This window comes from Morchella sextelata, assembly GCF_020137385.1.
Source record: "Morchella sextelata strain SCLS chromosome Unknown scls_12, whole genome shotgun sequence".
Lineage (NCBI taxonomy): Eukaryota > Fungi > Ascomycota > Pezizomycetes > Pezizales > Morchellaceae > Morchella > Morchella sextelata.
Genome location: NW_025408627.1, coordinates 1584344 through 1597866, shown reverse-complemented (window position 1 = coordinate 1597866; position 13523 = coordinate 1584344). Strand labels below are relative to the sequence as shown.

General features: G+C 45.5%; 3 protein-coding genes across 3 annotated transcripts; 1 reads left to right on the top strand and 2 right to left on the bottom strand.

Moving 5' to 3' along the window:
• Window positions 1-3319: 3319 nt before the first annotated feature.
• H6S33_002315 (uncharacterized protein) lies at window positions 3320-4009 on the bottom strand (the record flags this gene model as incomplete). Its single annotated transcript, XM_044833690.1, has 4 exons — window positions 3320-3346; window positions 3442-3539; window positions 3602-3729; window positions 3810-4009. 4 exons carry the CDS (start codon window positions 4007-4009, stop codon window positions 3320-3322), a joined length of 453 nt encoding a protein of 150 aa, XP_044693458.1.
• A 603-nt stretch (window positions 4010-4612) lies between these two features.
• Window positions 4613-5072, top strand: H6S33_002314 (uncharacterized protein; the record flags this gene model as incomplete). The annotated part of the gene is made up of 2 exons (XM_044833689.1): window positions 4613-4841; window positions 4894-5072. 2 exons carry the CDS (start codon window positions 4613-4615, stop codon window positions 5070-5072), a joined length of 408 nt encoding a protein of 135 aa, XP_044693457.1.
• Window positions 5073-6115: 1043 nt separating this feature from the next.
• On the bottom strand, window positions 6116-12300 carry H6S33_002313 (uncharacterized protein; the record flags this gene model as incomplete). The annotated part of the gene is made up of 5 exons (XM_044833688.1): window positions 6116-7347; window positions 7404-7526; window positions 7574-11666; window positions 11725-12013; window positions 12074-12300. 5 exons carry the CDS (start codon window positions 12298-12300, stop codon window positions 6116-6118), a joined length of 5964 nt encoding a protein of 1987 aa, XP_044693456.1.
• Between the last annotated feature and the right edge of the window lie 1223 nt (window positions 12301-13523).

The following is a 13523-nucleotide window of genomic DNA, read 5'->3' as shown; positions in this document are numbered from 1 at the left end:
TATATCGATGTAAGAGAGACAAGGTGTGTTATATTGATCCTGGCCAAGATACCTCTCGCCACTGATTCATATGTCGTCGTTTGGTTGCACTGACCTCTTCAAATGGGGATCACAACAACCTGCAAACCCCCTTCTCGATCTCACACATTGTCTCCCGGGACTACCCCAACCTCTGCTCCACCTGGATAATGATCTGTCTGAGTCAACACAAGCTTCTTGACCGGGGCCCGATCAAGTCACTGGGGTCTTATGCCGATGCTTTCAGGAAACTCCTCCACGGCCCCCAACCGTATCTTATTGCGCGGTTTGCGGTAAGAGAGGCCATTACGTAGCTACCACTAGTGTCAAAGCTGGCCGGTCCTATAATAAAGCTAACACATGTCTTCAATGTGACAGAAATGTGATGGAAATGTCGAAGAAGGGTTTAAGTAATGCATGTTTGGTATGCCGGCAGTGCGCTCTTCAGCGTGCTGTTGGAGTATTTTGGGTGTGTGTGGCCTTAATTGTACTCCACATGTGGTGAGTGTGATAGGTATAGGTTTTCGAATGGCGGGTAGATGGAAGTCGGGGGTATAGAAAGTTACCTATATTGCACAGGAGTGCGGGAGCGGCGACTAAGAGAGGACACCACTATTGTAGATATATTTAGATGCAGTCGACTCGTACCTCCTACTAAAACATATCATCCATCTTGATACCTCAACAGGACGGCGTAATTGATGCCGTTCTGTGCCATTCATGATCAGAATAGTATATTTCTGGTCTGAAAGCGGCTCTTTGCGGGTTGTATATTGGCTCATGTGGATCCGAGTTAGATACTATTTTCTATTCCGATTAGCGTCTAATATGCGCAAGAAAATGTTAGTTATAGTAATATTGTCCTCCTGGTGACTGGTCGATATTACCATAGAATAGCATCCATAACTGAAGCTGCATAGTGCTGAGAAAAGTCCTGAGGTGAATCGAAGTATCTACAGGCATAGATAGATGGAATGTATGTCTTAAATGCTCAAGGCTGGCCTAGCTACAAAGGAAATACCACACGGAGAGTACACGTAGAGTAAGGGAATCGAATCTGGCATGACTCGGGATTCCATATGTGTTCTCACGGGGTACGTCTGACAGCTCGAGACTACATGTACTCATAGAGTCTGACTCGGAACTAGGGTTAGGGGTCATTTATCATTCTCAACAACTTTTCGTTGTACCTACACGTGCTTATTACAAAAAGCCTTAGGACTCGCCGCAAAGTCGAATATCTAATTCTATAATCCATGGCAGTATAATGATGACCAAGCAATGTCGGGTTTTAATCCTCAGGCAAACAGGCATATTATATTCGTCTAGTAAGGCTATCAGCGGCCTCATAATATACCAGCAGATTTCCAGCCGACAGACACTACCGTATCGGGTCTTTCCTGGTTGGAATATTTGGTTCGATATGTCAGGTTGCTGGGCTTCGTGTAGAGCGTCGATCGGAATCTGATCGAGTGAAGGTAACCACGTGCTCACCCGAAAACTCAAGACGGCGGTGGAAATGAAGGAGTGAAAGAGCTAAGGCTAACCTAATTAGTGGTGATGTGGAAGCATTTCTTTTTTCCTGTGCTCTATTCTCCGAATATATATTATCAATCATCAGTGTCTATTCACGTCACAGGGCGTCACTCAGCCCAGACGCCTTACTCCGAAAAGAAACAGAACACACTACCCAGCGTACCTACATACTAGTATCTGCATTTTAGAAATTTATAAATATTATTAGTCTATAAATCGATACATATAGCCGATAATATAGTTGAAAGACATGCTCTTGCAGCATCGAAATGGCGAGTGCGACTTGATGATCGATAAAAGTCCAACCACAGCCGATGAAAACAAATAAAGTATGAATAAGCGTACTGTCATCCAATAGAGCATGTGCATCCGTGATGATGTTGGTAGGGGGTCTGATTGGGCTGTGCCCTTTTGAGACACAACAAGAGACAGACAGGGGGGGGTGTTCGTTATGAGTCCCAAAAGCTAGACCATATCGTCCTTCGGGACATTTGGTCAATTTGAAACGATACAGAGAAGATTAGCATGGCCCCTGCACTAAGGATGACACGCTTCACAAAGATGAGCTAAACAGTTTTTTTTTTTTTTTTTTGAAAATGTCCGGTCGAAGGTTCAAGTCCGAATTCACGCTCCTTCTAAGTAAGACATTCAATATTTGGTGGCCATGGCAACCCTACTGTAGACATTTTTGAATCTCACTGTGTATAAATTTTGTGTTATATATATCTTCACACATACATATATTTAACTAAATAAAGTTTATAACTTTACTAAGTTCTTAGGCTATCAACTTAAAAACAATATCAAAAGAGGAATCTGAATAGATGTGATCCGAAATCGCGAAAACAAATTTTCATCCAACACCGTATCCTGCCAGATAGGGAAGTAGTCATTTCACACACTTTCTAACTACTTTACCCTTGCTACGCCGGTTTAAACTTTCGCTGTTAGAATAATAAATAGTGGAAGGGCCGAGACAAACCCATACGATATCGTGGGCTACATATTCGCGCATAAATTAGTCATGATCACACATTCAAGTGTGGATTAGTGTGAAAAGAGAAGATCATGTCCTCGTGCCAGAACCCCTTGGAACAATTATTCTCGTGACGAATCAGTAAGATATCGTGAGTTCAGCTAGAGAAGATACATGTACGCGGGAACCATTCCTCATTCGCATCAGAAACTCTATTCTAGTTACAACTATTGTATTTATATAGACTTCGACTGAAGCTTTTCGGAAACCCCGAAACAAAAGGGAAACATTTCCCAAGGCCTCTCTAGATCTGTACACGTTCGACGTTGGTAATAAGTTTCACAGAATGCATGTAGTAACCGTCTTGTACACTCAAAATACTATTTCTCTATGGTGTGTGCTATGCTTGGTCTGTAGCAGATATGAGAATACCACCCACCACCAAGAAATCGACACCAACAAAATCATCGAGCAATCCCTCTATATATATTTTTATATGTCATGCGTACCTCAAGTACTAGCGTTAATAGGTTTTATGTAGTATTGCCACTTAACCTCATGATAGAGGCGAAAAGGCCTCGTATCCCCAATTTTCTCCCGCCAAAAAAAGTAGTCCGTATTGAAAGAAAAAAAAAAAATAAGGAAGAAGATTTGAAATTAAGTGAAATAACCCCCGCAATTTTTTTCAGAAATGTAAGAAAAGGGAGACTCGACAGATGATGATTCAATGCAGTGACGAAACGAGGAAAGAAAAGGAGGAAATGCTTTGAACCGGCATCCTCGATACTTTTAAACAAATTGTCTCAATTTTGTGATCTGCCGTAGAAAAACACGTCAGGTCCGAAAATTCCACTTTTAAGGAACCTTATTGTGAAAAGAAATGTGTTCAGAAGGTCAGGAGTTATCCATACCTCATTAAGTAATTCTTGTAGATCCTCATCCGAGATCTTATCCTGAAGACTCGGAATGAGGGTTTTCGCCTCCTCGGCAGAGTCACAGCATAGGGTACCTGGCAGAGAGTGATTTAGATGGTAAGATTGAAATGAAGGAGGTACAGAGAGAGGTAGGTACCTAGCTGTGACTTCTCAAAGGCAACAAGATCCGTTTGCTGTGCAAGGATCCGCTCTACGGCTTGGACACTCTCACGCTGCTTGAAGCGCGAGAAAACTTCAAGATAGGCCTGTGTTTTGGTGACGACGCTATTGAACGACGTCAGACCCCCACTCATCGCACATCTCCCTTGCTTGTGCAAGGAGAGAGAGGGAGAAGGGGGATATACTCATTGTCCGGCACCTTAAATTTCCCCTGCTCCCTTCTGTGATTGAACACAGCTGTAAGCACCTCCTTCGTCTCCGAAAGTGTCAGACTGGACACGTTCTGGAACTCCCCGAGCTTCAGCTCAGCGCCGGCCTCTTCGTCGCCGTGAATCACCTCTTTCGCACGGGTCATTGGGGGTGCTTTATCGCCGTTGGTCGCCATCTTTGTTATTATTACTATCAAATGATAGCTGCTGGCTCCAGGTCTGTGTGCGTGTTCGGCGGAGCTGAAGGGAAGAAAAACTTTGGTTCAATTTGTACCCCCAAGAAAAGAACTCGCTTAGGTGCGGCGAGTCGGATTCTATGCGTTGAGATTCCTGGTTTGAATTGGCAAGACGATGGGATAAGAGTGATGTTGTTAACTATGTTGTGGGTGTTGGTGGTTGAACGGTTGAACAAAGAGTGGGTGTCTGGACAGGCGATGGGGAGGTGTCTCTGTCTGGTGCCGCTGAATTTTAAGGAACGCACTGGTTGAAATTCGATCATTTTAACAAAAAATATAAAGAAAAATCATGACAAAATATTTGGTAGTTCATCTCGTTAGAAGCTAAATGAACAAAAAAATAGAAAAACGGGATAGAGTCGAAATTCAATGTTCCGTCGGCTGACCTGAGGGCTGTCAACATCGGGAATCGAGTTGTAGAGGGGTCCAGATCTAAAGCTAAGAGGCTTAAACCATCAACGTCTGCCAACCCTTTCCCTCCAGAACAAGCTCCCCCGCGCAACTCAAATCTAACCTCCCAATACCCCCACCCCACACTTCACAATGGGCATCCTCTCTATTCTAATCCTCAATAAGGCCGGCGGTTTAATCTACCAACGCGACTTCAATGAGGGTCTCAAAAAGCTCTCCTCAAACGACTACCTGGTCCTTGCCGGTACCTTCCACGGTGTCCATGCCATAACCTCCCGTATTTCTCCCGTACCTGGATCAGGAGGATTGGAGGTTATGGAGAGTGAGCATTTTAGGATGCAGTGTTTCCAAACCTTGACTGGTACTCCCCCATCTCGCCACCAGATGATGTGAGAGCTAATGAATGACGGTAGGCACGAAATTCTTAATATTCGCACAACCACATCAGCCGAATATAGATGTTATTGTGAAACGCGTCTACGAGTTGTATGCGGACTATGTCATGAAAAATCCATTCTATCAGATTGAAATGCCGATAAGATGTGAGGCTTTTGATAGGAATTTGCTGGCGTATATCCAGCCCAGGCAGTAGTTAATTCAGGGGTCAAATCGAGTGAGGATATTGGAGTTGAATAACATAGGCCTTAGTATCATAGATGTGAAGAGGATAAGAGAGAAGTGAGAGGAGTCAATGAGATACATACTGCTTTTTCTTTTTCTTTTTATTTCACTGGGAATAACGGGCGTTCTTTTTCGGGAAAGCGGGTCTTTTCATGTATATATTGCGGGTTTCTCTGGGGGCGGAGTTAAACTATAATTGTACCAGTCTCTACCTAGGTAAACCACCGGTTGTAGAGTGATATTTCATGCATGTGCTCCAAAGTCGCCAGTAGCTCACGCGTGGCTGGGGACGAGTATTAATTTCTTTTGTACAATCCAAACCAGCCCAGCTTCATATCCTTGGGCCTAAAAAATAAAAATCAAATAAAAAAAAAAGACCCCAGAAAGCAATGTGTTTCGCCTTTTTCCCAAACCCAAACCGCGCTCTCGCCAATTTTTTTTTTTGCCTTTTGCCAAATTTTGTCTTCCCTATTGACGGCCCCCAATCTTCGAAAACCAAGGGAATGCAATGAAAAAAGAAAAAAAAGAACAATAAGAAACAGACCCTATGAAAAAGATTGGTACAAATTTAACTTCCAAAGCTGAGAGGATTAAGCGCTGGTAACATGAAAAATAGAACGCCACTAAGTAGTAATCAGAGCTCAGTGATCAGATCAGAATGCGGCCGTTAAAAAAAGAAAAGAAAAAAAAAACGCTCGTGATTTTGAAATGTAAGGAAAGATCAGTGTAAGCCGTCCAGGAATGAGTATTGGGAAGAGTGAAAAAGAGATATCGTAACCTAGAATCGTGAATGCTAGAAAAACAACAAAAAACAACAAAACAAAGATTGCCAGCCACCAAACCCAGAGTAAAAAAAAAAAAAAAAAAAATAAATATTCACAACGCCGTTTCCCATCTGACCCTTACCAGAAAACCAGAAACAGAACCAGGCAATAGGTTAACCCCAGATTCAACTTAGAGAAAATCGCATCATAGTAAAACAGTTGTCCCCCCGAAATAAATCCAATACCTTCCCTAAATATCCATAAACTCCCCTTTATCACTCTTGCTTCTCTTCATCTCAGGAGGGCTTCTCCTCGCCCGACTGATGATCATCTCTCCAATGCTCCTGCTTTTGCTCGGCTTCTTTCCACCAGCTGCCGAGAGCTCGTCATCTGCATCTGCATCTTCGACTCGTAGACCTTCCTTGAGTTGTTTCTCTTGTTTCTCCTTCTTTTTCTCAAATGAAGACCTTTTGCTCTTTGTTTTAGACTCCGGTGAAGACGGCACCAATGTTGGGCTATTGCCTTTGGGAGGTGAGACATGAGCTGAAGAGGACCTTCTTCTTATAGGTGATTTCTTGACTCCGTCTTCTGATGGCGTGCGCGATCTTCTGGGGGGTGATCTCTTCGGGATTAGGGATTTAAACCTCTCAGTGGTAGTTTGTAGTGGTGGGGTTACTGAGGGCGTAGGAACCGCAGGTGGGGTCCTTGAAAAAGGGGACCTGGATGGAGACCTGGATGGAACGCCTGCTGTACTCCCAAATACCGGGGTTGCACTGAGTGAGGGTGGCAGCGACATTTCGGGAGGCGATGCCAAGGGCTCAGCTATATTACTGAAGGTGCTGACAGCATTGATTGCACTGACATGCGTTGATAGTGGTGAAGGCATACGCTCAATGGTGTGGGATTGGAGTCTTGAAGGTGCAGATTCCTGATGTGTCAGTGGCGCAAGAGGCGATGATACTACTGCAGGCGGTAAAATCTCCAACCCAAGGCTGGACGGCTTGCCGACATGAAGCTTTTCCCATTCGTTAGTTGTTGTGCGCGAAAGAACTACAGGCTCGCTAGTGCTGGTCACGGAGACCGCATCATCATCGTCCATTGAAGAAAATTGCTCTGACAGGCGCCCTCTCCTCGTGCCCATGCTCATAAATCGTTCTACTGTTGGTGAGATTCGACCAGATTCCTCGTAATTGACTGGTGGAAGTTTATGGCTATTGTATAACTCCCTCCTATCTGCTAGAGGTCGCTCAAGTCCAGCTGGCTTCCAATGACAATTGCGTTCCAGGACCTCTGTAAGTTTTGGTATTGTCGCTGGCTTCTCGATCAATTCAGTAAAGTGATGGGGCTCATTGAGGTCCTTGAGATAGCCAGTAACGGCCACGATAGGCGTGTTGGAATTGGGATTTCTGCTCGTGCGAATCATACGTGCCACATCTTCACCATTAATTTGTGGAAGCTTGAACTCCATGAGTATGATATCGACTGTTTTGCGTTAGCTTTTATTTAAAGTGATCACTTTAAGGGAACCGAGAACTTGCATTTAACTTCACCCATGGCACATCTCATTGCCTCCGCTCCGTTATTCACCACGATAGTCCTACATTTCAACCTCTCTAGTAGTCTTTCCATTACCAATTTTGATACAGGATGATCCTCACAAACTGCTTGAGATTAGCTAGATTCAAACGTATATAGCGAGGCTTCGTACCTAAAATATCTAGTGGCCTAAACACAGGACCAGTATCCCCAAGACTAATATTTGACATCCTCCTGGAGCTTTGTCGTCGTCTCTGTACCCGTAACAATGCACTACCCTTGACCTCCTCATTATCAGATGAAGAAGGCGACATATCAAACACCTGACTTCTCCTCTTCTGATGTTTGAAGCTCTCCAGCACTGCCGCATCGCTATCAGTGGACCCGATGGTAAGTGAGCGTACTCTAGGGTTGGGGTTGCGGTGATGATGTTGATGTATGTGGGTCTTTGAAGGTGAAGGCTGGGAAGACATAGACAATGTCAATTTATCGTGAGCTATCTTTGTAGGAGATGTGGAAGCAGAAGACATGATGAATGGCTTCGAATGCGTCTTTGTCGGAGAAGAGGATGTAGAAGATGGGGCAATTGGCGATTTAGCACTGTTGGAAATGACCGCAGGAAGGCGTGGAATGTCAACCAAGGGAATGGGTTGAAGAGGGCCCAGTGAGTGTTGGGACAAACTGGAGGATGCACTAGCATTAGAGGCCTTGCGTCTATCATTTAGCCCAGTCGCCGTAAATGACATTAAAAGTGGTGAAGATGGCTGTGAAGCACGCGCAGGGGAAGGATTTGAATGATGCAAATTAGATGGGGAAACTGGGCGCTTCCCGTGCTTGCTCGAAGGGTTTGACAAGGTCCTGGATAGGGACTTTGAGGAAAGAATGGGGCTCCCTTCAGAAGGAGATGCAGGGTTCGAAGTTGTCAAAGCTGGAGTTGATTTAAGGGCTTCTGTGCGGAGTTTCTGGATAACATCCTTATTTGCTTTATCTAGCACTGGTAAATTCTTGAAAGTGAAAGCCCCGAAGTCATCTTGCGCACTCGTCTCGCTCAAACGCCTATTCCTGCCCTCGCGAACATGGGGTGGGATAGAAAGAGGAATAAGTCCCCGCTTGCTTGAGTTGACCTCCTTCCTCACACGAGATACGGCATCATGTGGACGTTCTGGTAAATCTGCACCGGGTGTCAGGACTTGGGGTGAGTGCGTCTGATCTTCAAATTCTTCATTGAATGCCTGTAAAGTTGCCCCTCTTGAATCAAAGTACTCGGTATCTTCAGGATCCTGGGGTGTAGGCACGAACTGGGGAGTCTCCTCAAGTAATGTATCCCATTTGATTTCCGCAAACCATGGGTGCCGTTTGACTTCCTCAGCTCCACCCACACCGAGTCTCTTCGTGGGATCTGTGCACATAAGACGATTCATCAGGTCTTTAGCTGTGTCAGAGATACCCGCTTCATCCTCATCATCATCGTCCTCATCTTCCTCTGGCCAAGCAATCCTTCGATTCAAAATATTATCAAAAACCTGTTCGTGCGATTCCGCATTGAAAGGCGGATAACCATAAAGAAATTCGAACAAGATACACCCCAAAGACCACCAATCGCTCATTTCATCTTGTCCGCTACCATTGATAGTTTCCGGTGCCAAGTAATCGGGGGTACCAACAAACTTGCGATTGCTATCTTCAGGGTCAAAAAGTGCCATCTGAGGGGGCAGCATTGTATGGGCGTGCGGTTGGACATGGCTTTGGCTCATACTTGCATACGTGGCTACATGTTGAAGCCCAAGACCTGCGCTAAAGTCGCTCGAGGTGCTGCTTTCACTTTGGGCATCCTCATCTCCTGTGGGGGTTCGTCGAGTATATAAGGAACTTCCGTGGTTGTGGTCCAATGAAAAGCTACCGAGCATCGAGACTAGGTGATCACTCCCACCTGTTTCACCTCTCCCATTGGATGATCGTCTCAAAGAACTTTCGCGGCTTAAAGTACTCTCCCGATGATTTAAGTTGAAATAGGATGGGGTGACCAATTGGGCACTGCTATCTGGAGTGATGAGCGGTGTGCTTTGGGGTGAACCGCCTGGGGGGAAATCGTAAGAAGTAGATCGTGAAGAAGCAACGGATCTTGATCTGGCAAATGGACCTTGTTTCAATAGGTCAGGAGTAGATTCTGATGATGGATTCTGAGCTCTCTTCTGTCTGCCCAATAATCCCATTCTCGATAAACCAAAATCGGTAAGCTTCAAGTGACCCTTCTGATCAATCAGAAGATTATCAGGCTTCAAGTCTCGGTGCACGATACCCCTTGCGTGTAAATGCTCCACCCCAAGAACTACTTCCGCCAAATACTTCCGTGCCCATTCTTCCGGGATACCCCCCAAGCTTTTGATAAGAGCAGCACAATCGCCCCCATTGAGATATTCCATTACCAGGTAAAGATAATCTTTACTTGCAAACGTCCAAAACAGTTTCGCGACAAAATCACTTTCCCCTTGTACCATCATGATTGCTCTTTCCGCTCTGACATTTGTAACTTGATTTTTCGCTATCATATCTGCCTTCTTCAAGACCTTGATTGCAAAATAATCGCCTGTAGATTTCTTCTTCGACAGGTAAACACTCCCGAAAGCACCTTTACTGATTGGCTTGATGATCTCGAAATCCTTGATAGACGGTGGCACGGCACGGTTTTGCTGCTGTGTAGGGTTCGTACTGGGTAGTCTTGGGGAAACTGGCGGTTTACCTATGTCCCCAGATGAAGTCACTGAGGATTGCCGCCTATGGTGATGGTTGAAACCTTCAAGCGCGGGCGAAAAGTCTCCAGTGGATAAAAGAGGTGATGTGATTGGAGTGGGCATATTATTATCATATAGTACGTTGCGTGGTTTGTTTATCCTTAGAGGCGAGGATGAAGGCTGAGTTCTTGCAGGCGATGCTTGCCGTCTTGGGGAATTCAAACCCTGACCAATCTGAATGGCGTTGGTCCTTCGCTTGTCTCTAGCTGCAAACCTGGCTGCCGTCAGTTCGTGATCCGAGACTGGACTTTCTGTTTGTGGTCGACCCATAGCAGCAGCAAGTGAAGACCTGCCACTTGTATCACTATCTGCACCGTCGTTATCAAAATGAATGCTTCCACGATGAGTAGTAAATTTGTGCCGTCTACTAGCGCTCTTCGTCAGGCTCTGCTGAGATTTAGGGGTAGGACATTCCATCGGACTTGTAGAGCCAGAGTCTGCAGGTGATGAGTGCCTTCTGAGGCGTCCTCTAGGCTTATCCACGAGACTGCTGGTATTCAAAGGAGGACCAAATGACGCCGAGAAGAACGGAGTATCATCCTCAATGCCAGAGTCTTCACCGTCACTATTGCTATAACTATCATCTGGTTCGTCGGTTACCTGCTCAGAAGCCTTGCGTAAAGCCTCGTCAATGCAGTCCTGGACAAGCACAGCAAACTCTAACCGTATCCTTTCTGAATATTCGATAGTATTTCTGTGGCGGAATACCGCCTCAACCTTTGCCCTAGCAACGGCCTCTGTATCCTGACAAAGCTGTATTAATCCCTTCCCTTCTTCGTTTTGGTAGCTCGGCGATGTCCACTGCATGACCTGGTTGATACGTGCTTCTGATTGCGGGGATTGAGTTCGGAAAGATCCTAACTCGCCACCTGCATACGATTCTTTGATAGCCGGAGTGCTGATTTCGATGGCAGTATCACACAAGTCAAGCAGTAGCTCAACAATTCGGACAAGGGGTCGTCGAGCAGGAAATGAACGTGATCGACTGCCTGATGCAGAGGAATCACGTTGTTTCGGGGAAGAAGCTGCGGGAGAAGCGGTCCCTGAAGAAGATGAAGAGCCGGGACCAATGGGCAAACCACGGTACTCAATAGGGGTAGGAGGCACAGTAATCTCACCAGAAACCGGACGAGAAGAACGTCTCTCCATAGCATCCAGTATTTTGACAATTGCATGTCTATGCATTCCTAGGTTTTCTTGGCATAGCTGGACATCGCTCTCCGCCTTGTGTTCCAGCATACAAAGCTCGGAGTGCTTCTCAAACCACCATGGCTGAATTTGACGTTCACAAATTCGACAGAGTACTGGCATAGGTGGGGGATTATTGGCTGGATCTCCAGCACCTTGCTCTGCCAAGCTAGTCAGGTAACGAGCAAGCATTCCTGCACCAACACCAAGGGACTCGACCAAAACAGGAGGGAGGTCGATAGTAATCTCGTTAGGCTCAACAAATGGTCTAAGGACCCACATCGTCTTGATAATCAATGTCAGTTTTGCAGATACAGTAAACTGAGACACAAAGAGAACTGACATGACTCGGTTCACCATCTTGCTTGTCCTGAATGATTATTCCCTGTCCTTCTAGATGCAAAACGTGTGGCACTTCTTCTTGCACTTCTTCCATCGGGAATGCTTCTTCTTGGCCAGCTGTAGTCTCTTCTCCGGGCCAGGTTGATTTGGATCCCATGACTACCGAAAATCGAACTCGACAACTCCTAGTGTCGTCAATTCGCATTTGCTCAACTGCATTCTTGAAAATTTCTTTATCATCTAGTAAAAAGTCTGAGATGGGTTTATCATGAACTGTATCGCGGGAAGTCCTTGAAAGATTTAAGATTAGCGGTTTTCTGATGCTGAAAAACACTTTGTTCAACACTTACCCGATCACATCCTCCCAAGAAGGGCTAACCCATCGCACCTTTCCGTCGAGATTTAGGTCCATAATCACATTAAAACTGTCTTCTGCTGCTTCCTTCAGATCCTCCTTTTCAGCTCTAATAGACATACTAGGTGTTCTCTCCATAGGCCGTCGCATCGATAGGTCGTCATTTGGCGGCGGTGCCAGGCTTCCTCCCCGGGACTTTGGGGGTACAATCTCCGTCGACATTTTTAAGAACCCTCACAGAAAGCTGTCAGGGAGATAGTTTTTGGTTGGTGGGATGGGGGTGGGGGGCTGAGGGTGCACAAGTTTTGTTTGCAGGTTTAGTATCTCGATTCGTGATCACGGCGTCCTTATTGTTTTTTTTTTTTGTGAACGTAGAGAAATTTAGATATATAGCGTATTTGGAAGTCTTGTCTGATCCAGAGATCAATAAGTTGAGAGTTGTGTGGGTCCGGCTAGGACGAGTTTCGCATGACGCCCATTGCTGCACGGGTATTGGCCTCAGATATTTGCAAACCCTTCTGAACAATGTTTGAACAAAGCAGAAAGAATGTGCTGAATCTTGCGAAGGTGCAGAGTGGATAGGGTGAGTGAGTGAGGAAGGATGGTGGTGGAGGAGGGGAGGAGGTCTGGGGGGTAGAGGTGGGAACGAGTGTAGTCTCAAGAACGTATGCACAGTAGTCCTCTATGAATGGTTGGTGTATAATGGATATGTACGTACACTACGAGTCTAGCAAGGGAAATGAAATGAGTGGAGTGCAGCAGCAAGTGCGGTGGTGGTCGGGTACAGAACGCCGCGATGCTGTGGAGATAAAAATCGGTCAGCGTGGGTGAGGTGGTGATCTGCCGATTATTTGCTGTAACCAGTGGTCTGGCACAGCCGATAAGTAGAGTAGGTACAGCAGGAAATCTCAGTGTGTGGAGGCTGGGACACGCTCGAAAGGCAACCTGATATATTTTCTTATAATTACCCAAGAGACGAAGACGGCGTCTGGAAGGTGGGAAGAAAGGGAGAAGATGAGAATGTCACAAATTTGGCCTTCACGACGATGCAAGGAGGATTGAGCATGGATCACCAACTAGGTACAAGAGTAAAAAAAAATTATTGGACTTCCTCCAACGGTTTTTTCTTTTCCACTTCGGTTTCCCCAGTAACTTTTTTATTTTTTCTTTACTCTGTGCGTGTTTTTGTCTAGAAGCAACGCAACATCGTCAATGGCAAGATTTAAAGACCCGAGCGTATGTACTCTATTGGGGAGTACATGCTTTAGTGGATGTAAGCTAATTGTACCTCAAGACCAATTATTACTGTTACCACTTTATCACTTGTATGCTCTATGCGCCATGGAACTGCCCGACGACTGTTGCGTTTTTTTATGTGCTCTCCTATGCTATCTGGCCGAGCCGTCCATGCTGGAATATTCCTGGGATATGGTTTGACATATATA